The sequence below is a fragment of the Dermacentor silvarum genome, unplaced genomic scaffold (assembly GCF_013339745.2).
Source record: "Dermacentor silvarum isolate Dsil-2018 unplaced genomic scaffold, BIME_Dsil_1.4 Seq961, whole genome shotgun sequence".
NCBI lineage: Eukaryota > Metazoa > Arthropoda > Arachnida > Ixodida > Ixodidae > Dermacentor > Dermacentor silvarum.
This window is the reverse complement of record NW_023607022.1, coordinates 23,265-50,074: the sequence shown is the minus strand read 5'-3', so window position 1 is coordinate 50,074 and position 26,810 is coordinate 23,265. Positions and strand designations below refer to the sequence as shown.

Genomic DNA, 26,810 nt, shown 5'->3' with positions numbered 1-26,810 from the left:
ATTTTTCCAAACCAGATAATCTACTCTCTATCAATCGTGGAGATTTATTTCCAATTATCAAAAGGATTATCCATTCAGTAATTGGCCGATCATCAGTAGTGGGTATGAGGCAGCGATGGCTTTTATTGACTTTCAATATAATCACCGATTAATCTCACTTCTCGATCGCAGTTATTCAGTGTTTTATCTTTTCAAGTTGGTTCGTATAATGTCATCACAACCTGCGATTAATCGCTCATGCCTCCTCCGCCTCCTCTTGTAAGTACATGCCATGTTTAGAAGACTGATCATCATCGTCAGCCAGCAGTGGCATCGCCACAGCCACCATCGCAGTGCACCGGGCGCATCAGCTTCGGGGGCAGCAGCCGGAGGAGCATGGCCTCCCGCTGGGCCAAGCTGGCGCGCAGCCTGCACGGACTGCACGTCCTGCGGAGTGCGCACTTCCTCAGCCTGCTGGCCGAGGCCGTGGGCGTCTCCTGGTGCGACACGACGGGTCTATTCGACTCGCTGCTCGAGTCGCTGCAGCACCAGGACACGCCCGCGAGCGGCGGCGCCGCCGCCAGTGACGTGCGCGTCGGCATGCTGCTCATGGACTACCGGGCGCAGGCCGCCGCCACGCGAACTCTGGTCGCCGACGTCTTCCTGACCCTGTCCAAGGTAATTTAAAACGTCGACAGATCCGAGCAACTGATACATGAAACAGCGAAGCTGTAATGTATGAAGCTGTTACCAGCGAATGCAGTTATCACTACCTTCCAAAGTTATTCGGGTTTAGTTTGTCACTGCCCGAAATCTACCCAAGACTTTGTGAGGGCTTTGTATACGGTGTGACTCCTTTGCTGTACCAGGTTTTTTCTGAACGCTTCTCTACATCTGCGCTTTGTAATTCTATAGTCACCACTATAATTGGAGCATGTTCCCGTATTCTGCACTGGATCCCCCAATGCCAGTTGCACGTGCCGCCTGTCTGGTCAAATGGACCGCTTCGGGGCTGCGATGCAAGCTGCGTTGCTGGCTCTTCTTGACGAGTCGTACTCGTAGCAGACGCCGGCGACCAGCTGCGCGTTTTCACCGACGCTCTCGTTGCGGGGTCACTTCGGTCCCCTGACACACGCTTCGCTGCTGGCTCTTGCTTGATTGACATTTGAAACCTGTTACGCCACGCCCTCCATCGTTTCGGATGTGGTAACAATAAAATGGGCCCTCATGTGCATGACAATGTCAGCTCATGCGATGCTCTTAGTCTAGCAACTATGTCGGCATGCGTGGATGCCTCAGTAGTACACTATAGCCTCGGATTGCGCCAAGCCCACTACCAGGGATATCAAATCGTTCGCCGAACTAAGAGATAGGGTTTTTTCTCGCCCGTAGTCTACTGAGACCGCTTTCTACCCCGTCGGTACACTCCGGATGCCTGGCTGTAAGACCATACCCACGGCCTACTGTACGCCGCCACAACTAGGGTTCCTCAATGCGCACCCCCTCTCCCGCTCCGGGGCGGTCGGCGAGGAGGACATCGAGGCACACTAGACACAACAATACCGCCCGTGCCACTTCACTATGGCCGCCTTCGCCGGCGGACGCCACAAAGCTTTGCTGTAAATGGTCCAGTGATATGTCGCACTTGCAAACTCTGATTGTATTTTGTTGCTCATAGAAGATTTTGTTGCTCATAGATGATTTTCTCGGCAGCTTTTACTATTTGGTTCGGCGTTATCTACAGCCGGCAAAAGTAATTTCTGTACCGCGGCCACCGAACAAACGCTTATTTCTGCCGTAGCATAGGCTTGCAACTTCCAAGTGAGAAGGACTGTATAAATTACCCCATTCGCGAATCATTGTGCTTCACTCACTTCTTTGTTCTGCCTGTTGAGCTCGACGAAATTGATCGTGTTCTCTGTAGGCACGGTCCATAATCTTCTTTCTTAGACTGTACATTTAACGGGAAGTTTTTTATTACTATTCGTTAGCTTTGTCTTTTGATGCATAAATTTATGCGATCATAGCCTTGTTTACTACTTCAATAGAATTTTAACGCAGTGTTGTCCTTGTGTCTAATACATGGTTCTCATATCTTTTGGAGATATTGTTATGAGTGTGGCTACTACCTTTGTACTTTATGTACATTTAGTTTATAAAGTTCATAGTTTCATAAATGTTCATAAAGTTCACATTTAGTTCATAAAGGAAGCACGGCTTCAGCTGCCTCCCAGGTGCTTCGATACAAGCCCTATTGCGGTTCGGCAGGCCTGAACTATGATTCACGGTTGCCAGCTCTTAGAAAAGTCGTGACAACTAGGAAGGTGCTGTGTGGGGGGGGGCATCAGAATGCTACGATGTTCCGGTATAAAAAAAAAAGCAAAATGCAGTTGGCACCCAGTAGAACTTAGAAAAAACTTGGGAGGCGCTTAAGCTTCGCCTTTAAGAGTAGAACGCGATAGCATTATAGGGTCCCTGCCTGCTTGTCACACTTCGTGGCTACCGAGCTTTCTGGTTATTAGTTGCGAAGCAGCTTATGGTCGGAGCTATGCCCCTCCCTCCCTCCGCCGTGCGGCGTCCACTTCCGGAAGCCGGAACCGGAAGCCGGCTTCCGCTTTCGGTTCCGCTTCCGGAAGCCAGCTTCCGGCTTCCGGAGAACGTTTCCGGCGTTTTGCCCGAATGATCCCCCGGTGCTTCGCCCACTCATCATCATTCACTTCGTCCTCTCATCCTCCTCATCTCCTCTCGGCATTCCTCCTCTCCTCTCCGACGCTCCTTCCTCTCCGGATTGCACAACGAATGGCAACACCTGCGGCTACGCGCGCGATAATGCGAAGCAGCTTAGGTTAGAGGTGCGACGGTAGGCGCCCCAGAGGCACCGGCAAAACCGGCAACAGTCACCAACGCCGCGCGCGTTCGTTGCGAACGTGGGCAAAACGCCGACGGCGTCGACAACAGTTCTGCGCGTTGCTGGTGCTGCTGCATGTCCAAGTTTATACAGCTGATCAAACTACCTTGAGTCGACCCCATGGCTGCTTCGCATACTACTCAGCGTTCCCCTACGGGAAGATGGTGTAATTTTTTTCTTTCCCCCGCACGGCTGGCGCCGCGCGCTGCTGCGGATGCGAGCGCTATCTGGTGGTGCTGCAAGGAACTCAGCGGCCCGCGCGGCTTGCACCGCTCTGTGATTGGTAGAAACGCGCCGCGCTTTGAGTGGTAGAAAATTTTCGCTCACGGTCAACGCAGGGTCAACGCCGGCGACACCGTGCTTTCTGCGTACCGGGCCTTGAAAACGTATTGGTTTAAAAAGCTACACTCCGAATAAAGCGATTTCGCGTTAACGAACGTTTACTGTACTTTTCAAATTGCAGGCTGTCGCCGCGGTAGGGCTGGAGGCGGCGACGCTGGTGTCGGGTCTTCAGCCGCAGTCCGCTAGCCCGCAGCCGGAACTAGTACAACCTGTTCGTGAACGGTGCCACGGCGTCGCTGTGCGGCTGCCTCAAGCTGTGCCAGCGTCACGCCGCCTTCCTGGAGCTCACCGAGCAGGCTGCGCATCCCAGCGCCCTAGACGCGCACCGGCGGGCGTCGCTACGATGGCGGACGCAGTGCGAGCGTCTCTTCGACCTCGCCGTCGACTTACTCGCCGACTTTGAGGAGCGAGTCCACGAGCAACTCTTGCTGGAGTAAGCTCGCCGACTCCCTCAACAACTGCCACGCCATCGTCCCTAAGAGCTCGCTTCCGGAATGGGCGCCTCGTCCGCTGCTGGGAAGTGCCGAGCTTCACGCAGAGCACATGAACAGCCTTGCATATAGGGAGCCTACATGCAGCGCTTGCATGTAGGCTCCCTAGCCTTGCCAAACCGACACCGCCTTAAGTCTACTGCCGCTGAAACAGGCAGGAGGAGGTTCATTAGGATTTGCGCCGACCGTTGAACTACGGCGACATCGTCGTCCAAGTCCATTTCTGTCATAACATGCCTTTGCGAAAGGTACGAGAAGATAAGCTTGAAGAACGCACTGCGTAATCGCAGGCAACGTGGACCGCGGGCAGGCTGTAATCGTGGATGCTGTCCTCAAGGCTGACTTCATTCTTTGTAACTCCAGCACATCCAGCCTGCCGTCGTGACTGAAGCCTGAGACCGTAGACTTGTGCAACTGTGGCTGGCCAAGGACGATTTTTGATCGTCTACAAACTGGTTACCATCCAATTTATCGAGGTCTGTTGAAGAGAGTCCCATTCCTGCATTGACTTTACATTCACGCACCCCTGAGCAAACTATCTGCTTAATCGGCTGAAGCCTGGAACCTTAGGGCTGCACACAAAACTATCCAGGGTGAGCTCTACATGCGCAAGACATTGCCGTCACACTTTTTACTCACCAGGACGTGGGCGGACAATGAATGCATAGATTTGAACAGAGTACTTCTCGACAGCTTTTAAGGCGAGCGGGATTGCTGTATGCCCACAAATACTCATGTTTTCGGAAAGTGCGTTTAAATTAAACGCCTCTGAATTTGAATGAAAATGGTAACGTTGACACGTGCTCTCTCTATGACAACTCATCGGGAGCCACTTGTTCCTTGCAGTGTGGATGACCTACAATTGTGCGGCAGCAGGGGACTTGCACCGGTTTCTGTGCAACACAAGAGCTTGCAAGCAACAGTGTAGAAGCAGACGTAGACATGTGTCGTTCATGTCCCATACGGTTGACGATTGTTATGCACTTTCGCCCAGTTTAACGTCATTTTTTTTCTCAGTCAGTCGCAACGTGCTTTGCTAACGTTATAATGAATTGACAAGTAATATTGGTTAAATAAGGCGCTACTCATTAGGTCATGCATGCAACAACACATGGATGACAGTACGGGCCCGCGGCAATAATGCGAGCTTGTGCTTTTCACCCTTGTGTACTAGTCCAAGTCATCTTTCTTTCGGCTGTCACATGGAACATGCAAACGAAACAACCCAAGAGCTCTGCACTACTCGACAGCTGGCCGGTAACGATGTATCACTTCAGGTTAGTGCGCCGCGTATGCATGACCTCTGCCTTAGATGAAGATGCGAGCCTGATTTTGTGACGAGGCGGTTACGACCGAACAGTCGAGCGCGATGCCTTGGGCATGAATCGGATTTTAATGCCCAGTGTTATGTGTACAAAATAGTATTCAAACTTTAGCAGAAGCCGAGTACTCGAGTAAATTTCTGTAAAACCACAGTTTAGGTCAGGAAGACCCCACCAGTATTTCGTAAATTGGCGGGTGTGCTCTCGACGGGCATTCTCGGCGTCTTGACATCGCATCTCCGTCGGAGAGGCGCGCTACGTCTCTGAGCCGGGGAGCTCTTGCATGCAGTCACCCTAATTAAAACCGATTAACGTAGTCAATTTAGACATTAAGGCTACTTCGTGACTAGTGTCTCGTGCACATTTCTTTTGTATTCGTCGGCACAAATAATACAGCCTCAGCGAGCCTTAACATGGCGAGTTCACGAATACTTACAGTAACAGAGTAGCTCCTCTCGCGTGACAGTGCTTGTATACTATAGGACGTTTCCGTGAAGTACTGTGCACCTCGCTTCCCTGCTTTAGAAAGGTCTTCTGGTCAAATATTCGCGTGCGTGTGTCTAAAATTCCTAATATGCGCGTCTATTGAACGTGTTGTTCCAGTGCCTTTTGCTCAAAAAAGAGAGTGGAGCCGACATAACGCGGAACATATCTGAAGGTTTCTTACGGCGAAGAGGCCTTCATTTCTCAACACACTTTCTCTTGAAGCTGGTGTCCGCAACACCTAGTACATACTCTAATAAATATCAGCGTGAAAAACAAGTAGGCAAACGTAATGCAGTCATCTATCATGATGGCGAGACGACAAAGTACGGGTGAAATAAACTCCATGCGGTCAACTCACAGTAAACCTAATCAGTTCATATTCGTAGAAAAGGGAAAAATGCTTCTTCTATTCAGAGTGGATACACTTCGAACGTTTTAGGGCTGCTGGCAGTAAGCATATATAATTTTGGGCCATTTGAAGCAAGCAGGCAAGCAACAAAAAATTATCGAAATCCAACGAGCTTGTCGACATTTCTGTGAGGCGAAGCTTTAGGCTTGCTCTGTATCAACTGCACAACAGCGATGTGTACAATTGGTTTTACCTTCATCCTGTACAGCCTGTAAACTCATCCACCGAAAAGATCGTAATTTTATTTTCATGAAATTTTTCGATTTACGCACTGCACCGTACTAAGATATGCCAAAAATGCAAACTCCTAAACAGACAGAGGCACAGTGCGAGATGTATAGGCTGCGATACCACAAGGACGAAGACGATGTACGTTACTTGTCGAGGTGATAATGGTTACGAGAGCTGTGCTCACAGGCATGTTACGCATACCTAGCTACATTTAGGTATTTCGTGTCTCTTCTGGCACAATGACACGTAACCATTCTGAAGGATAAGCCAATAATAATCACATACCGAGTAGTACATACTAAACCGCTAAATCAGAAAAAAATAGCTAAGTGAAAGAGTTTTCTGATTATAATGCACAATTTCATTGCGGAATAGGTGCGCTTTAGAGAGACGACTTTAGACCTTCTTTTTTACGTCATGCACAATTGAAAAAGTTACCTGTGGCAGTGGCATAATTCTAGTCATCGAGTTGGATTACTCAATGAGGCGGACAGCACTTGCATGAGAAATTGAAATACACAATCAGCTAATCAGCAAAAATTCACCGCTTAACTTTTTGATTATTGAATTCACGGCACATATTGCAATCTATGAATTACAGCCGGCGAGTTTGCAAGGCGTATGCACTTGGAACAAAATTTCAGGATGACGTCAGTTTCGAGGTTATTAATTCCGAAAGTATGCGATGAAATGCACGGGCCGTTCCAGTTACTTTCGTGCTTCATTCCATAAAATGGCGCTTTGCTGAAGTAAGCGGAACAATAGTGCATTTTATGGCGATAGCAATTATATGGACACTCTAGGCGAATTTCTGCCGTCGTCGTCACCGTGAGGTTCCGTATAAAGTGCAAGGGCGATAACACCGTCGCCACGCGCCCTACGCTGTATGTGCGAGTGAAAGCGTGCGAGGGGAGCCGAGAGAGATTATAGTTGGAAATGGTGAAAAATTGGGTTAAAGTGCAGCGCGATAACTGTCTCTCAATAGAGGACACCTCAACCGCGCTGCACAGGGGGATGGGGACTGAAAGATAAGAGAAGGGAAAGAGGTCGCAGGCGCAGGAGCGGAAGCAGCAGGAGCATCTAAGGTACCACAGGTGCGTGGGGTCTACGTCGCACACTGTCGGAGAGAGAACACGCAGCATGGAAAAAAAACCCCACCAAAAACAACAACAACAATGCTGCGTTGGCGTCGGGGTCCGGCGGGTGTCTCTCGGCGGCTACGCCCTTCCTCTGTTTGTTTGCTTGTTGCGAGGGGAGCCGACGAGCGCGGCTCAATGTCATCCGCGGGAAAGGGAAGAAAGCGGGCAGGAAGTGCGTCGTCTTTCTCCGCGCGCGAGGCACCCAACGTTGGGAGGCATCAGGGAAAGGGGAGGGTGGAGGGGGCGGCTTTTTTACTCCGGCTTCAACTGCCTATGTGTTGGCTGCGTGCGGTCGTGTGGCTGTATCTTGAGAGTGATCTGCGTTGGGGGCAGAGTCTATAGATGCGTCGGCGGCTCGTAGCTCTGTGCATGCTGTGTGTTCTCGGCGCTCAGTTTGCATTGAAGCGATTAGACCACTGCACGAAGGTCACTTCGCTCCCTGCTGCAGCCGCGTTTCCTCACGCCAGCGTTTTGACAGCGAGTGTCCGCATTCATCGAGTGTGATGTGCTCGTGTTTGCTGTGCGCGCTGGCACAATGCTTGTTAATTTAATTACCAAGCGAATGTTTACAAGTCGATACGCCGGTAAAAGTACTATCCCTACTTCGTATGGCTCTCTGCTAATTTGCTATCGCAATCGATGCTTCGCCTTTCGGACGAAACTGCTACTCTTTAACGAATTTCGCGCTCCACATATCGAAAGGCGCGCGATTCTCAGAATTCGTTCCATACGGATATGCCTTGCAAGCTCACCGGATACAATTCGTAAGTATCCATATGTGCTGTAATTAATTAAACAGTTAATTAGTGCATTTTTGGTTATTAGTCAATTATACATTTCATATCTCGTGCGAGTAATGTCGGCACTTCAAGTAACCCAGTTCAAGGACTACAATTGCGCTATCTTCCACAGGCACTTTTTAAAAATTCTGTATGATCTAAAGAACACCCTCTGTATAAAGGCTTTATAGAAGAATTAATTGTTCTACTCGGAGCAGAGGTGCACTCACTGTCATTTCCTTGTCGGTCAACATACACGGGTTACATATGGACGTGCGTGGATATTACATTCGGCGCATGTATAACCGTCATACATATATATATATATATATATATATATATATATATATATATATATATATGAAGGAAGTAGTTCTTCGGTTCCGGTGTTGCATAAATTGAACGGAGTGCAGGCGAAATTGAATGTTTGTTTTTTGCTTTTCTACGTGCGCCTGCACTTCTTGCGACCTATATATATATATATATATATATATATATATATAGACATAGATAGATAGATAGATAGATAGATAGATAGATAGATAGATAGATAGGACCAGCCGGCGCGGAGTACAGCCGAGCTCACTCTCCTTTCTCTGGCTCAGCCGCGCGGTGCTCTGGCTGTCGCGCAGTGGTGTGTTTTTCTACGCGAAGTCAGCTTGCACCTCTAACGCTAAACAAGTCTTGTAACACGACAAAATACCTTGCGTTATGATCTTAATATGTACAGTTCTTGTATTATTGCGATAGCAATTATATGGACACTCAAAAGCAGATTTCTGCCGTCGGCGTCGCCGTCGCCGTCGCCGTGAGGTTCCGTATGACGTCATTTGGAGATGAAATCGTCGCCGCGCGCCGAACGCTGTATGTGCGAGTGAAAGGGCGCGAGGGGCGCGTCTTTCACGGGGAGTGAACGCACGGCGGAGAACAAACGCGCGTTCTGCGCCGTTCTCGCTTAAGGGCTGCAGAAGTAGGCGTCTCTTTTCTCCTTTACAATCACCATATATGTAGAGCAAACGCGCCTTCTTCCGACGCGCGAGAGGCCGTGGGGGAGGGGCGGGAGGGGGAGGGAAGGGAGGCGACGTTTAGCTGCGGCACCAAGTGCCTATTTATATCAGAGGCTCCGGCAACAGTCACGAACGCCGCACGCATTTTGAGCGAACGCGGGCAAAACGCCGATGGCGTCGACAACAGTTCTGCGTGTTGCCGATGCTGCTGCATGTCCAAGTTTATACAGCTGATAAAGCTAATATCATTACTCCGTATAGCTCTCTACAAGTTTGCTATCGCAATTGATGCTTCGCCTTTCAGGTGAAACTGCGACAACTTTTTTGTTCTTTATGTGACTTCTGTTTTTGGTATAATTGAATTTTTTTTTGCGCCTTGTACCACTGTTGTTTCACGTTTTGTTTGCTGTTTTCGGTTCTTCGCGTAACCAAAGTGCACCGACACTAAGGCGTCAAGCTGTTCTTCGGCCCTGTCATATATATATATATATATATATATATATATATATATATATATATATATTGAGCTCTTTGTGCTAGGAATCGCACTCTCGATGAAGGCCACGGACTCTGGCCGAAGTAAGGTCCTGGTATATGTTTGTCCTACGCGCTTCTATTTTTTGAACTATATATATCCGCCGTGATACCTACCTACCCGGCAGTAGACCGCCGCTGTCGCCTCATCACACTTGGTGGTGCGCAAAGATATATTTATTCTAAAATCAGTAGATACGTACCAATATACGCAACCGTTCATCGAATCGAATAGTGACTATTCTTTATCCTTTCCGTGTGGAAGACGCATTATAACGCAGCAAAAGACAGACAAAAAGAAGAAACGAGACGACGGACGAACGTCAACATCCAACATCTCGTTTGTCATCTCGTTTCTTCTGTCTGTCCGCATTCCTGCGCTACAATGTGCCAATACGTTGAACAAGCAGGTCCAAACCACCACAATCCTGAAAACGTGACGTCAAGTTATTTAAAGCATAGGCGAAAAGCAGCGAAGAGCTTTGTGCGCGCAACCGTTTTCTTAGAGTTCCTAAGGACTGTCCTGCGTCTCATAAGTCTGGTGCCATTTATTATTCCTGTGGCTGATCCGGCTAGCACACAGCAGTGGGTCGGCGTGCTAGCAAGTGTGCCGGTCCTGCTGCAAGCAGCAACATCGCTGCCCGTTGAGTATTGGACGAAGAAGAGGCACACGCCAAAAGGCCAATCCTTCCGAGCAGTTCCGCCCCGCCTAAGTCCACAAGATCCGTGGCCAGCTCCGGGCAGTGATGCCTGGTCGCCGATTCCTGCATGCACCGCTGATGGCCGAGCAGGTCGCTGCGAAAGAACAGGGACGCCGCTTCGGGTTGTCAGTATGCCGGAAGCTAACGTGAGCTAAACGCGTTAAAGATGTCGCAAGCCTGTCGGCTCGTTGCGACGACAAGCATATACTCTTGTCTCGACAGTATATGCTTTGTCCGGAGAGCAGGCCATCGGAGTTGGTGTCACCCGGAGAGGAGTAACTTGTAACACAACAGCGAGACACCACACTAAAGATGTGCTTGCTGTAACGACAGATAAACGCCGAAAAATACAAGTAGTACGAAGATTTTCGTTGAGATTGAGAATTATTGCTTTTGATGAGTAGCACCACTCCCGCTATAGCCTCGTACATGGATGGAATATGTCGTAATCGATAATTACAAATATCCTGCCTGTGTGCGTCCGTTCTTTTCGTCCTCTTTGGGAAAGACATTCGTTTATGCTTCGTGTCCGATTTATTCATTGCGTGGTTTCACGAATACTAGTGCACGAGCGGCAGAAGCAGATCCATGTTATTTTTCATTCCTTGTGGCACGTCAGCGTGTGCCTTGTCTGCGAAGTGGGTGGGAGAAGGGCATGGACCGTCTGTTCTTGCCGAAGTTTACTCGGAAAGGAGGCCGTTGCCACACCTTGCCATCATAGATTGGTTATCACACACACGCAGAAAAAAGAAAAGCCTACAGAAGTTCATCGAATTACCTCACTACAATGAATTACCCGGCCGAGAGGACATAATTTACAAGACAAAGCAATCCATTTACTAATGTAAACTAATTACATTATGAACTTACAGGTTATCAACATCACGGCACATGTATATATTGAAAAGTCGGAGAGCATCATCATTAACGTCCGAATGTAGTCCGAATGTTGTCCGAATGTTGTCCTAATGTAGACCGAATGTAGACCGAGAAAAGGCGCATTCAATTATTTGTTCTGCTTTGCTGATTACGCACGCGGCACCGTGAAACGCTTACAAAAATAGACTGAACGGAATATGTGAAGCAGTAAACAAGCGCATTTTTTGCAAGGCGTGCCTGATCAGTGGGGACTGCAAAATGAACATGGCATGCAGTTTGTCCCTTGGACACACACAATGTTGTTTATTTGATTCCTTTTTCTTGCAGCCTGCATTATATCGGTCAGGTGGAAGACGCTTGAACATTCGAGTAAGGGAGCACAACACACACACACGCGCGCGCGCGCACATACACACGCGCACGCGGAACGTAGCTAATCTTGAGTTTTAGATTTTGAAGCTCAAGCGCCACGCCGGTGACGTCTGTACGTGTGAAGTCAGAAATTTTACGGCATTTTCCCGCATTTCGGCCGTCTGCGCTCGAGAATATTCGATGTCACTCAGAGTTGGTACCACAACCTAACACTGCGTCGCAGTATGTGCATCGACAGTGCATCGCAAAAGGATACATATGTTGGCGTGTTGGAGTGGATTCATAGCTAATTTAGGTAGCGCGAGAAGTGGTATTATCAAAAGTAAACTTATTTTCGTTTATTGAAAAACGCGGCCGCGGCGGTTGCATTCCAATGGTGGCGAAACAAACAAACCTCTAGATATAGCAAACACTGATAAAAGTAATAGTATACAAACCAAGCGACAAATATCAATGTAGGAACATGTGGCAAAAAAAGAACAAAGAAGGGAAGAAAAGGAACAACGATATCAAGAAGTCAGCTTAAGTAGTTAAGTTTGTTGGTTTCATTAAAAAATCAGTGAGAAGAGCGCTTGTCCTGACAGGGTCCTTCTTTGTCCTCGTCTCGTCCAGTTACCAAATGCGGCCGTGATCCCTCTGATTATGAGAATCCCTATTTGGTATTCTTAAAGCGACATCTACCGCAATCCACCTTACGTTATTAGGCATTTTTAATGTCTCCTTGGGACGGAAGAAGTTGCATGGCATTGTGGCGTCAGATGCGCACTGCAGACGTACCTGCATAGCTTTTTGCGCTGACGGCCGCTGACGGTGCGCTTGCCACGCAGTATGGGGCCTTTCCAGTAGAAGTCAGTGACCTTTGATCCCTGGGTCGCATCGCACATCTCCCACTCCTCGGTAAACTCCTTCAGCTCGCATCCTGCAGAAAACGAGTTCTCCTTCTGTCGTTAGGCACGGTGCAGATGTGTTCCATGTGCGCGAAAGATTATTGTTTCGAGCCTTTATAAGACATACCGCTTCAAAGCTAAGTAGAAAGAACCAGAAGCGTCGACGACAGCCAGAATGTCCACGTGCGTATCACAATTTATTAACACTAAACGCGGAGGGATCTCTTTTATAGCAACGCCATAGCACACTTGAAAAAAATTATAGACACAGTGGACCCGGGTAGTCAGGAAGAAATCTACAGAATAAAAATGCATCGGAGCGCATACGGCATGCATTACACTCACGACCAGCAGCTTGAAAAAAAGTTCAATTATTGCATTATTCCGGTGATAACCATTGCATTATTGCATTATTCCGGTGCATTATTCCGGTGATATCGGGCACAAACTTGGGAGATTAATAAGGAAGCTTGAGAAGAATCTAAAGACAGAAGGAGCGAAAATTATAAGGCGTAACTTTAAGAGATTTCCTGTCTCTTAAAGTTCAACTGCCGCGCGACTGGCCGCTCGAGGCACTTTGCGTGCACTCGCGGGCTTCTTTTATGTAGCGCGTATTGAGCAACAGAAAGCTGCATCGGGAGTTTTTCATGATGCTCTACGATTTTCTCACTGACGCTTTTCATCTAATTATATTTGAGAAGTTGATTAATTAATTAAGGACAATTATGTAATTACACGGTATGCAAAATATAAGCTATCGCCAAGCGACGGCGGACATTTCCTTGGTTCTAGTCCAGCTACGTGGCATTTGCATATTTTAAAATCTTGGTGCATGATAGTTGGGACACCTGGCATGAATCTACATGAGACATGTGGGATTCGTGTTATAGGATACCAACCCCGTATAACGTCTGTCGAACCAATGTTGCTTTTTTATGGTGTTTATTGCGTTCCAGCTGCTCACTGTCCCTGTGCTTAAGAAATCACAATCTTCTGACGGAGTTTGAACAGAAGCCTGTACTGGTCCTCACGGTGTTTTAATCGAGAACATTTTTTTGAACATTCACAATCAACACGGCTAATCCAGGAGTCCCTTAAAGCAAACTGCCGCTTGCTGTAACGCCAAATTAAGCAAATAAAAGCAGGGATATAACTAGTTGCACAAACAAATGAAGCATACCATATCCATGCTGCATCGTTTACGCCAAAGGTTTCATTGCATAGTGTAACGGGCATAAGTGGAAGACAAGGAGCTCTGGCTGTCTGACAGTGCGATCACCAATGGTAATCTTCTGTAAGCAACGCCATTCAATGGTAACAGTTTTGGTGGAGGCGCGGTACTCGTAGACACGCGAAGACGATGTTGACCCACCACTTCTTGGACGAAGCCGTCGCCTTGCTGGACTTCCACGGAATCCACCAGCGATGTGCGTCGACGCGGAATAACAACGGCCCCTTCCACCAGCGGCGCCTACTAGCCCTGTGGAGCAACTGAGAGATGCGCGTCGTCCGCAGGAAAACCGGGCGATGACGTCGATACATGGTTCATCCATTACGTCCTGGTGAGCTACTACAATCACTAGAATAGCGCTGCACAGCTTTCGAACGTTGTATTTTTTCTAACGGATGCTGCGCTCGTGTGGTTCGACAATCACGAGGACATATTGACAACAGCGAGCCGCTTTGTTAACGAAATCAGTGAGCGTTTGGGCGATTCCACGGTGAAAAATAACGGGACAGAACAGACACTACTTCAACGCGCGCAAGTACCAGGCGAGACCTTCACGACTTGTATAGAGGCAATAATAAACCTCTGGAATCTCCGAGGAAGACCAATTCAGGTACGTCCCGAAAGGAATTGCCGAGGATGTTTATAGCTTCCTCATCGCAAAAGGGAACCTAACCTCCGTCGCCGACGTCATTCGGCACTGTCGACTGTTCGAGGAATTTAAGGCGAGGCATAGCGTGCGAAAGTTTGGCATGCTAGCCAACGCTACGACCGTTGCAAGCATTGACGGCAACCAGTCGGTCGATCTTGCATCAATGATCCGGCAAATATTTCAGGAAGAGCTCAACCTCCACACGCAAGTGATGCATCGGGTTCTCATAACTACCACGTGCCACGAGTTGTTGAGCAAATTGTTCCCTAAATTTGTGCGTGTCCTGTGGCGAGGGGTATTGAGGATTACCGAGCCAGGGCGCGACAACCACAGTCACCTCTCTACTACAAACACCAAAATTATTACGTCGGGCCGTGACCAGAAGAGCCACGCCCCTACTACCAAGACCCGACGACCTATGACATCAGGCCGTGACCAGAACAGGGGGGAGGGGGGGGGGTAGGTATTCTGTAAGTGCCATCATAGTGGACATATCCCATTTCGCCTGCTGTTGAAATGCGGATTGGCTGGAAGCACCTGTCTCCTTGTGACGCGTACCCTAGCGCAGCCAATCAGAACTTCAGCAGCAGACGAAATGGACCTGTCCTCCATGTGGAAACTTACAAAATCCCTCTCCCCTCCTCCGCTCCGTTTCTACTACCAAGACCCGACTCATGACCAACACAACGGCTTTCAGCGACTACCTGAGACAAGTTATCGAAACGAAACCGAACTTGCTCGCCGCCCAGAGCGCCCTACCATTCATTATGGGGAATGTGCGGTCAACCGTCGCCTCCTGCGTCCTACACCTGTTATGTAACGGGACACATAGCTTCGTTTTGCCATCTGCGCCATCAGTCACGAAGGGCACCTCCGATATTCTCGCAACCTAGAAAACAAGCTTTCGCTAATCTGTGAAGGCCAAATCGCTTCCAAGAGGCCGCTTATGGCAATAGAACAGACGCGGCGATTGGTCAGCATTCGACCATTCCTACCCGCCCGCGTCGTTCTCCGTCTCCACGGCGCCGCTCAACCTCACCGCTGCCGGGAAACTATAGAGGTGAGGTCGCCGGAAGGTCTTTGCAAGAAATACCTCTGCCTGTTGTGATGCTGAAAAATAAGGTGAACGTGTTAATTGACGGTATGCCGACCATGGCTTTAGTTGATACTGGTGTGACTGTGTCTGTGATGAGCGTCGCTTTCAAGAACTGCCTCGGTCAATAAGTCACGTTCTCTTGGGACGACTCTGTTACGTTTTTGAAGTAGGCGGAGAGTAGCTTACTCCCTTTAATGTTCCTGCTGTCAAGCGTTACTTTAGCTGGAGAATGTTTTATATCGGAGTTTGTAGTTGTTTTTCGTTGTTCGCACGATGTAATTCTGCTTATCAATTTTCTTCAGCAGTGCGGTGCTTGCGTGGCGAATTATCTATGTAACAGTTTCCTATACCCACGCTTTCCGAACGAAGCTCGTGCGCCGAAAATGTGTTCGATGAAATGATGGTACCGCCGTGGGTCCATTCCGTCCGTTCGTGCGTTTGCGCATGACGTTGACGCTGCTTTTGTTGAGGTTGTAGTTTGGGCTGTCATCATAAGCTGTGCTAAAAAACATAGTCGTGGCCCGCTCTGCCGTGCCCATGGCTAAAGGACGAAAAGAGTCACGTCATTGAGGGCGCTGAATTACTCCGCCACGCCAGACGTTTTTCCTCCACGCCAGTCGTTTTTCCTCGGGGTATGGAAATCGTTCTGTTCGATGGAGCCTCATGCAGCTCAATACCTCAAGCCGCGATGCAGTGGCTTTTTCCCCCATCTCATAAGCCATGCGATGCAGTACCATGTCTGTAACAATAAAAGACTAAATACTAAATAGAGGCACTACGGTGGTAATAGCGGCACTAACTGCGGACCCCTCTACAGTTTGCTCTGCTTGCGATAATCGCCCTTCTGATCGCCAAATGCTCGCTATGACCAGCAAGGCTATTTCCACAACCGAACGTCGATCGGACACCGGTGCAGGTCCTTTTACGATATGCGTCCGCATTCGATTTTACGAATGAAGAGGTATCGGTTCATCTACCGTCGTCATGCGCTCGTCACAGAACTGATACCGGTTAAGCACACCCTATCCGCCACAAACCTTATCGAGAGTCAACCTCTGAGCGAAAAATGTTTGCAGAGCAAGTGCAACACATACTGACCAAAGGCGTCATTCCCGAGTCGTCTAGCCCACGGGCGGCACCGGCAATCCTATTCCGAAACAAGACAGCTATAACAAAGACGTATATTATAGACGGTCAACCACAGTTACCAAGAAGGATGTCTATCCGCTACAGAGAATCAACGACGTCAATGACTGCTTAGACACTGTTTATTATTTCTTTCAGGCTATTGGGAGACACCGAAGTAACCTGACGACGAGCTAAAATTGAACTCACGACGCCAGATGACCTATTTGAATATAATGTTATGCCCTTTGGCCTTTGCAATGCTGCCGCCACCTTCGAAAAATTCATAGACACAATATTGCGTGGTATAAAATGAGATATCTGCGTGTGATAAACTGATCATTTCATGATTTGGTCATACGTTTGGTGAACCTAACATCCACCTTAGCGTTGTTCTCGACTGCATCGAAAAATCTGGACTGGTCTTACACAAAAATATGTCAGTTTGGCGAAGGTCAAACATTGCGTCTGGGACACTTTGTCGACAAGGATGGGGTCAGGCACAACCCTCGAATGTTGAAGCAGTCATCCCCATCAAACAACTGCAGTCGACCCGCACGAGAACTTCGCTCTTTCAATGGCTTTGTTCATATTTCAGTCATTTTGTGCCACGATTTGTTTTGTGCACTGATAAGTTACTCATTGTCTTCTATTCTGCAAAAGGATGCCGCCTTCGAATGGACGCCGGCGTGTGATGCATAATTCTCGCAACTGAAGTTTCTCCTAACATCGGAACCCCTCTGGCGTCACTTCGATTCATCTTGGCCGACGGAAGTTCGGACTGATGCTTGTGGAATCGGGATAGGAGCTGTGCTTGTACAACGTCACAATAATGCAGAGCACGTCGTCGCGTGTGCCAGTCGTCTGAGCAAGTCTGAGCGCAACTACGTATACTGTGACGGAGGAGGAATGCCTGGCAGCTGTTTTTGCCGTGCAGAAATTTGGCTGCGACATTTACTCGCTATAGTCACCGACCACAATTCGTTATGCTGGCAGGTTAGTCTGCGTGATTCGTCCGGTGGCCTGGCACGAATGCCTTAAGAATGCGACCGTCCTGCTGTCGTACAAGAGTGGCCGACGTTACATGTGCACTGCAACAGACAGCCTTTCCTGCATTCCTCTTGCGACTACAGACGGCGATTATGAGAACTTCAGTGACTGTTTCACTATTATTACTTGTACGTTCCATAACGCAGCAGTTTTGCAGCGATAACAACAAACTCAGCTTGGATCCGCTTTTTGTCACCGTATGCACTTCACTTCTCAAAACAGCGGTCGCTTCTCTATTCATGATGGGCTACAAAACAATTACTCCTGAAATAGAGCGTGTTTCCTTCTAATTGTCGGCTAGAGTCTCCGCTCAGACATTCTAAGAGCCATGTATGATGGTGGGTAGTCCGGTCCCATCGGCTTCGTACCAACGCTGCACCGCACGCAGTAGCGCTTTCACTGGCCCAACATGCACCAAACCAAGCGGCACGTGCTCGTTGTTAAATGTGTCAACGCCACAAGTGACCAGCAACCACTTCGCCAGGTGCCCTTCGGCCATTGACACCGCCTAGTACGTCTATCGAGTAAGTAGGCTTTGACCTTTTGGGTACATTTCCACTAACAACAAGAAGCGTTCGGTAATGGCCTTCGTGCACCATCTTGCACGGTACGCTGCAACCGCAGCCATACCCTCTTTCACGACTGCTTGCTCGTCGATCTTCTTGTTACTCTCCGTAATCCTTCGCCATGAACGACTGCTTGTTATCAGCGACCGTGGTCGCAGATCACTGTTGACGTCATTGAAGGGCTACTTCGTCCATGCCCTACACAGCTTCTTCACTCAACGCCCTATCATCCACAGTACAATGGACTCGTTGAAAGGACAGACAGAACACTGACCAACATGATTACCATGTAATTGTCCTTCAACCACAAGAATTGAGCTGGGACGACGTGTTCTCGTCTTCGTGCTCTGACCTCGCTAAGTCGTTAGAAAGAGCGATAAGGCGACCGTCACGAACCAGTCTCGTTCGCCTAAGGCGACTTGGTGCTTTTTTGGGCCCCGAAACGCAAGCGCGAAATATGCCAAACGTTCCTGCCACAGTATTCAGGGCCGTTCGTCGTTCTCAGCAGTCTGAGCAAACTCAGTTACGCAACAGCCAGCCTCCTGTGCAATGGTCGGATATCAAGCAGAACTCAGGTGACACACGGTGCTCGCCTTAAACGTTTCTTACCCAGCTAATTCATCCCGGCTCATCCGATGGGCTTCGCCTGACACCGGGGGAATGTAATGGACATACTAGAAGTGGATTTAACACGACGAGGAAGAGGACGAGGATCTCTGGTTGCCCGACTTAAATAGACTTACTATCTTTTCTTATATTTTCATTTCAGTTTATTTAATTTATATTCTCAATTACGCCATTAAATTTTTATTGCGATAGCAATTATATGGACACTCCAAAGCAGATTTCTGCCGTAGGCGTCGCCGTCGCCGTTGCCGTCGCCGTCGCCGTGAGGTTCTGTATGACGTCAAAGGCGATGAAATTGTCGCCGCGTGCCGAACGCTGTATGTGCGAGTGAAAGGGCGCGAGGGACGCGGGCTCTCACGGGGAGTGAACGCACGGCGAAGAACAAACGCGCGTTCTGCGCCGTGCTTCCTTAAGGGCTGCAGAATTAAGCGTCTCTTTCCTCCTTTACAATCACCATATATGTAGAGTAAGCGCGACTTCTTCAGACACGCGAAAGGCCGTGGGGGGGGGGGAGGGGGAGGGGAGGCGTCGTTTAGCTGCGGCATAAAATGCCTATTTATATAAAGAAAGAGCGCGTCCCTCGCGCCATTTCACTCGCACATACAGTGTTCGGGGCGCGCGGCGACGATTTCATCTCCATTGACGTCATACGGAACCTCACGGCGACGGCGACGGCAGAAATCTCCTTTTGAGTGTCCATATAATTGCTATCCTAATAAAACGTTGTGAGGCGAGAAGGTGGGAAAGACTTCCGACGCTGCTCGACGAGTGTCCCGTTCTGATCTCGTCGAAAAGCTCCGAGCCGCCCCCAGAGGCTCCGGCAACAGTCACCAACGCCGCGCGCGTTTCGTGCGAACGCGGGCAAAACGCCGACGGCGTCGTCAACAGTTCTGTGTGTTGCCGGTGCTGCTGCATGTCCAAGTTTGTACAGCTGATAAAACTACTATCCTTACTCCGTATAGCTCTCTACAAATTTGCTATCGCAATTGATGCTTCGCCTTTCGGGTGAAACTGCGACATTTTATTGCGATAGCAATTATATGGACACTCAAAAGCAGATTTCTGCCGTCGGCGTCGCCGTCGCCGTCGCCGTGAGGTTCCGTATGACGTCATTTGGAGAAGAAATCGTCGCCGATGATAAGTGGTTCTTGAGGGAAAGGGAAAGGTTGGCGCTATCTTCTGCAGCCCTTGAGGGAGCACGGCTCAGCGCCACCGAACGCTGTATGTGCGAGTGAAAGGGCGCGAGGGGCGCGTCTTTCACGGGGAGTGAACGCACAGCGGAGAACAAACGCGCGTTCTGCGCCGTGCTCGCTTAAGGGCTGCAGAAGTAGGCGTCTCTGTTCTCCTTCACAATCACCATGTATGTAGAGCAAACGCGCCTTCTTCCGACGAGCGAGAGGCCGTGGGGGAGGGGTAGGGAAGGGAGGCGACGTTTAGCTGCGGCACGCAGTGCCTATTTATATCAGAGGCTCCGGCAACAGTCACCAACGCCGCACGCATTTTGAGCGAACGCGGGCAAAACGCCGATGGCGTCGACAACAGTTCTGCGTGTTGCCGATGCTGCTGCATGTCCAAGTTTATACAGCTGATAAAGCTAATATCATTACTCCGTATAGCTCTCTACAAGTTTGCTTTCGCAATTGATGCTTCGCCTTTCAGGTGAAACTGCGACAACTTTTTTTTACTTGTGTGGACAATTCCCCCCGTGGGTATGTGCCACGTCGGTGGACCGCCATCTTGTATGTTCAGTAAATAAAGTTGTAACAATATCATTCACTGACTGAATTTAACGTGCTTGATGTTGCATGCCAGCAGCGAGTGCCATGGCGTCATGCTGGACTGATGACACTCAAGGTAAGCGTTTAACAGTGGTTGAACAGGGGACGTTGCTGGGGCCAAGATGGGTTGATACTTACCTAGTTGATTTGGCGTGCGATCGCTGCTTTTGTAGGTCCAGAGCGGCACATAGTCGCACACGCTATCAAATTCCTCTAGAAGACGCTTCCTTAGCAGCAATATCTCCGTGCTGAGGAATGCGTTCTTCGGGCACCCGGAGTCGTGGATGGCCGAGTACATGCAGTACTTCATTTCCTTTACAAGGCTGAAAACAGACCAAAAAGACAAGTGCAGCCTGCGTGGCTAAGACTACAAAATCCACTATTATCGCTGTAGTCTATCTATTGGCCATGTATAGTCAAGTTTCTACAGCCCCTTGGCAACTATCAGGGTGAATGTAGTTGTATACCTGCTCTACCTAACCGAGTGTGTACACACACTTGGCAATCGTGTAAGTAGACTACGGTGCATTAAATTCACAGTGTCTGTTCTAAGTGTGTCCTTCTAATCTGGTAAATGCTGACTTTTCAATACATGACAATGGCGTTTTCTATCCAATCCTGCTGAGCGAGACAGCATAGAAAGACTACGCCAGGCTTCGAATAGACTGATTATTATTGTAAGACAATGAAGAAGAGACAGTTACCGAGTATTGACTGATTTTCTAATTGATTTTCTAACTTTCACGTTTGGAAAAATACCTGGAGATAAAAGACAATGTAAACAAGTTTAACAGTGCCGCAAACGTTGTCACTTTCGTCTAAAAGCACGAGAAATGCTTCAAGGAAAGTTATAGAATTTGTTCTCCGCCAAATCATTGATCAATGAGTCTGACGGTTGTGTCGTGGTGTGCCGTAGGCGAGACATGACCAGAGGGTCCAAGCAGTGGGAGCGGAAACGTTCCTGTTTATTCAACATACACTTAGTGGGAGAGGGTGTGTTCCCTCGCTACCATGTGTCATGTGCGATACAGATATCGGTGACGTCACACGTGCCGCAGATGCGAAGCCAGCGCTGCGCCAGGTACGATGCATAGATACGATACAACGGTGAAGGTGAAACGTGCACAATTCGCGTGTGCATCCTGGGTTCGTGCCTACTGGGCTCAGCTTCTTTCTGCGGTTTAACCTGCCAAAAGCAGTTTTGATTACGAGGAACGACGTAGTGGAGGGCTCCGGATTAATTTTGACCGCCTGGGGTTCTTAAACGTGCAATGATACGCTACTGGGCTCAGCAACGCCTCCTTTGTTGAAAAACGCTTCTTGAATTTCTTGAATAAATACAAGCGGCGTAACTGTATATTTTGTTGAAAAACGCTTCTTGAATTTCTTGAATGAATACAAGCAGCGTAACTGTATCTCTTCAAATTGACCCTTAACTCGCAGTAGCGCTGCCATATGCCAGCGTCCTAGTTAGATCAAATGCAAGAGGGACTGCACTGGAGAGGCGGTGGTGCTTTCTATCGCTTTGGGTCTGTCACTCGTCGTGCACGCTCATAGGCGAAGCCAGCGGACATGGCGCCCATTGCTACAGCGAGGACGTCGTGCTGGACCTAACATCGCTTGAAAGTGAAAGTATCCCCGAAAGTAATCAATCCCGGATAGGGCTTTTCGTATCCTCTGTGCCCAGCGCTCTCATTTTTTACTGTAACATTAACCGTTTTCTGCATCGAGTCGGACATCTATGGGCGCTCGCTCCCGCGTGTCATAGATTACAACCCTTGTTATAAGGCTCGTGCTGTGACAAATCCCGGCGACAGCAGGTCACATATGCTCACGGGCACAACGCAGCAGTTGTCCCGTTGTCCACTATGGCCGACTCTGCGGACGACGAGCCGTTCCCAGCGGGAGTGGACGCGGGGAGCATCCGGTGGAAGGCGACGCCGCACAGCAGCAGCCTCTTCACAGCACCAAACTCGTCGCACGAGCTCTGTCGTGCGGCAAGAGCCGCACGTTTCTTCTGCATGCCTGCACAGGAAATACGGTGGTCGCGCACTCAATAAATGACAGCAGCAAAACTTAACGCCCGTGCCTTAATTCCTACGTGTGTCTTGTGATGTCACCGTAATCTTTCCTGAGTGGAGAACGTCTTTCTTCGGAAACTATGGGCTGTACCTTCCTATGGGCGGTAATTTCCTATGGGCTGTACCTTATACCTTCCGTCACCTGGGCGTGGGGTCCAACAGCTAAAGACCGAGTGAACTGTCCAAATTGTGTTGCTCCAGCTCCTACAGCGGACATTCATTGCCTGTTGTCGTGGCTCTGTCCAGGAACGAGGGCTACTCGAGAAAGGCTGACAAGGTAATAATGAATCAGACAGTTACAGGCGTTGACTCTCGAATGAAAAGTTCACTAAACCACCACTGCAACATATATGTAGAGGGCCTCCGCACTTTTCTTCAAATAAGCATCTAAGCCATAGGGCAAATTTAACGAGAAAAATAGTGTTTACTGGCTCCAAAGAATATCAGCGGCAAATGTAGCAGCGCTTGTGACATGGAGTAACAATTAAAAAAAAGCTTCACACAAAGCCTCATAGTCGGTCTAATGACTCTCTTACACAACTTAAACAGGCAGTCGGACGTTCCCTGCGATTTTATGGCAATGTGAATACTGAAAAGGAAATGACGATACGATACGTACGTGATGAGAGATGGAAAGAGTGCGCACTCAACAGCAAGAACCATATGCTCAACGTCGTCCAGAGGGCAGCTCGGAAATTCGCAAGCAACCACCACGAGTGTTTGTATCACCAAATGTGGAATCCGCATGTTACTTTTTGACAAACGTTACCGTAAGTGTCCCAGCGTGACAGACACGGACAAACAAGAGTAGACCACCGCCATCGCGGAATGTGCGCTCACAGCGCGTGAGTGGCCCATTCTTCATTCTCCGTGCCTGTTGCACTGGGGAACTTTGGTAATACAGCACCAACTAGCACAACGCTTACCTCTGCTGACTTAAGTCACCAGTAATGCATGTAATGCGGCGCATTTATGTCTCATCCCGTAGCCAAATACTTGTCAGATGCTTGTCAAATGCTTGTCAAACGGTGCTATATGGTGTTGTCGCCCTTTTCTGACTCATTCGCGCCTAGAGTGCGAACTACCTCTTTAATTTGCTTTGTTATATGTTATTTTAGTTTTTCGATTGAGCAACAAAATTTTGTTTCTGTTTTGGGAAGGTTCCTGGGTTCCTGTGCTGTTCTCACATTAGATACTCCCGTCGCAGTGACTGCAGATTCTGCTGTTCCTTCTGGTGTCCTTTTCGTCGCAAAATGTGGATGTGCCCGCCGGCAGGCTCATGCACCGTCTGCTTATCATGGGGCTTCTAAGAGAGGCCCGAGCATTGTACGTAGGTCCCCGTTTGGGTAAACCAAACGAAAAAAAAAAACGCGAAATGGCGTGAGCCTTGGTACGCGTATGAAAGCGCACGCACTTGGTCTCGATGAAAAGTATGCGGACTGAAGGTACTGAAAAAAAGGTAATTTTGCATGTGCCTTAGCATGTAAACTGAAACTGAACATGGGAGACTGTAGTTCCGACTTGACAGTGCGGCCGCCGTGCAATCACAACTTTCCGGTTGTCACTCTGAGTTGTCAAGATAATCCTGTTTTTTTTTTTTTCTTTTTCACGGAACTCATTGTGCGCATACATTTGATTAGCGGCGTTAGTCTACGTCCACTTGCCTGTATGCAAGACTGCTAAGTCCGAAGAGTACCAAAGCATTGTTGGTGTGTGTACTTTGAGCGCCAATAAATTAGTGTGCACGAGTAACGTTCCCCAGGGCTAAAATTTCCGATCTGCAGCTTGACTGGTCCCGGTAGGCGTCGTGCTTGGCAGTATAGGTGACACAAACAATCGAAACTATGAAGTGGGCAGCGCCGTTTGCAATTAGAATCGTTACAAGCTGTTGAGCTTGTTAGAACAATCAACCAACCAATTAAATAACGTTGAGAAGCTCACCAGGAGGAACCATGCAGGTTGAATGATGTTTCTCGTTAACCGAGTCCACAATATAGTCGCGGACTGCCCTTACGTTAGCGAAGAGCTCCGTGTATCCGCAACTGTTTATCATCACTCGCTCGTGTGTGCAGTTCAAGAAGTCCTCCAAGATACTGCAATAGAAAACAGAGCAGGCCAGTGATAACCTTTACGCTTGCGCGTGCCTGAATCCAGTCGCGATGCACGAGCCGTACCTGCATATTTGTGGAAGAGCTTGCACGTAAGACGGTAGCAGGGTGTTGTATGAATGGCAGTACGTCAGGCCGCAGAAAAAGAAGTTCTTCAACAAAGTCAGCTTGTCACAAGTATCTGCGGAAGGGTTTAAGAGAACACCTTCTGTACAAGACATTGTGCAACCGCTCTTAAAGTTAAACGATTCCGGAGATTACATGTTCGGTTCGAGTAGACAAACACGCGCGCGCACACACACGCATACACACACGCACACGCACACACACTCACACACAGCGTGCGAAAATTCCAAAACAAAGGCTTGTTACATATGTCATCTTGTGACACTGCGCCTCTCTCACCGCACCCCCCCCCCCCCCCCCCCCCCCCTCTTTGGCTCTGCTGAAAACCTACAGTACGAAGTTATGAATCGAATGAAAGGAGGACACGAAAAACGCGAATAAGCAAAGATGTTTCAAAAAGAAAAAGAAAAACAGATTTCCAGAACAAAGACTGCGCAGATTCCACGCACTGTGCGAATATACATGTCTGTAATGCGAAGCACTTTGCAGGTACCTGGCTATACCAAGCATTATTAGGAGTTCCGCAAAACGGTACCAGGTGAAGTAAATTGTTCCTGTAAATTGAGTAGTTGTGTGCGTAGGTGGAAATCTACGCACTGCCTTCTTGTCGGTGGGCGAAGGAAAGTCAGCGATGGCCGCCGTCTTCTGTGGGTCAGGGCGCACTCCAGACTTGTTGATGACGTGGCCCAAAAACAAGAGCTCCTCGTATGCGAAGCGGCGCTTTTCTGGCTTCAACGTGAATCCCGAGGTCTTGATTGCTTGAAGAACTGTTTCAAGGCGCCGTAGGTGTACCTCGAAGCTTGAAGCAAACACAACGACGTCGTCCAAATAGACGAGGCAAGCGTGTCACTTCAAGCGTGCCAGTACTGTATCCATGACGCGTTGGAAAGTCGCAGGTGCCGAGCAAAGACCTAACGGCATGACCTTAAAAAAATTATGGGTTTTTATGGACTATACACACCGTACTTTAAGATAGGCAAAGACTGAACTTAGGAAGCTGCAATTTGCCACAAGGTGACGTCACAGTGACGTACGTACTGGCGCGAAATTAAAAAGGGATACTTCTTTATGATAATTTTCCCTTCGAATAAAAACAATTACGAGGTTTTACGTGCAAAAACCACGATCTGATTATGAGGCACGCCGTAGTGGGGGACTCCGGAAAATTTCGACCGCCTGGGGTTCTTTAACGTGCACCTAAAGCTAAGTACACGGGTGTTTTCGCATTTCGCCCCCATCTAAATGCTGCCGCCGTGGCCGGGATTCGATCCCGCGACCTCGTTCTCAGCAGCCCAACACCATAGCCACTGAGCAACTAGGGCGGGTAACAGCATGACCTTGAACTCGAACAGTCCGTGTGGTGTTATAAAAGCAGTTTTCTCCCGGTCCCTTTCATCGACTTCGATTTGCCAGTAGCCGGTTTTGAGGTCCATCGACGAAATAAACTTTGCGTTGTAGAGTCGATCCAAGGCGTCGTCAATCCGTTGGAGAGGGTATACGTCCTTCTTCGTGATTTTGTTAAGGCGACGATAACCGACGCAGAAACGTAGGGTTCCATCCTTCTTCACTAACACCACGGAGGACGCCCACGGATTCTTGGACGGCTGGATGATGTCGTCGCGTAGCATTTCGTCGACTTGTTGCCTTATGGCCTCGCGTTCGCGCGCCGGGACTCGGTACGGGCTCTGACGGAGTGGGCGGACATATTCGTCGGTTATGATGCGGTGCTTGACAACACGGGTTTGTCGAACTTTTGACGACGACGAGAAGCAGTCCTTGTGATGCATGAGCAGAGCTTATATAGAAAGAGAGAGAATAAACTTTAATAAAAAGAGCACGCGAGCGTAGGTAGCTCCTCCGCTCTGCAGCGGGCGGTCCCCTCAGTTCAGGAGTCCAGTGGCCTTAGC

The 26,810-nt window shown here is 48.9% G+C and overlaps 2 protein-coding genes across 2 annotated transcripts; one reads left to right on the top strand and one right to left on the bottom strand.

The window, feature by feature from the left end:
• The first annotated feature begins 343 nt into the window (after positions 1-343).
• On the top strand, positions 344-4,936 carry LOC125942051 (uncharacterized). Its single transcript, XM_049659966.1, has 2 exons — positions 344-657; positions 3,433-4,936. Exons 1-2 carry the CDS (start codon positions 376-378, stop codon positions 3,664-3,666), a joined length of 516 nt encoding a protein of 171 aa, XP_049515923.1. The 5' UTR covers positions 344-375; the 3' UTR covers positions 3,667-4,936.
• Positions 4,937-10,162: 5,226 nt separating this feature from the next.
• On the bottom strand, positions 10,163-24,735 carry LOC119435855 (uncharacterized). Its single transcript, XM_037702563.2, has 5 exons — positions 24,611-24,735; positions 22,424-22,613; positions 20,727-20,911; positions 12,357-12,498; positions 10,163-10,422 (listed from the first exon to the last, which is right to left on the bottom strand). Exons 1-5 carry the CDS (start codon positions 24,720-24,722, stop codon positions 10,200-10,202), a joined length of 852 nt encoding a protein of 283 aa, XP_037558491.2. The 5' UTR covers positions 24,723-24,735; the 3' UTR covers positions 10,163-10,199.
• Positions 24,736-26,810: the final 2,075 nt, after the last annotated feature.

Coding starts and splice junctions, on each gene's coding strand:
- LOC125942051 (XM_049659966.1), top strand. CDS start 376: ATGGCCTCCCGCTGGGCCAAGCTGGCGCGCAGCCTGCACGGACTGCAC. Junction 658..3,432: donor TCTTCCTGACCCTGTCCAAG/GTAATTTAAAAC, acceptor AGCCGGAACTAG/TACAACCTGTTCGTGAACGG.
- LOC119435855 (XM_037702563.2), bottom strand. CDS start 24,722: ATGATAAACAGTTGCGGATACACGGAGCTCTTCGCTAACGTAAGGGCA. Junction 12,499..20,726: donor TCGCACGCCAAATCAACTAG/GTAAGTATCAAC, acceptor CGTTTTCTGCAG/GATGCGAGCTGAAGGAGTTT. Junction 10,423..12,356: donor CAGCGCAAAAAGCTATGCAG/GTACGTCTGCAG, acceptor GTTCTTTCGCAG/CGACCTGCTCGGCCATCAGC.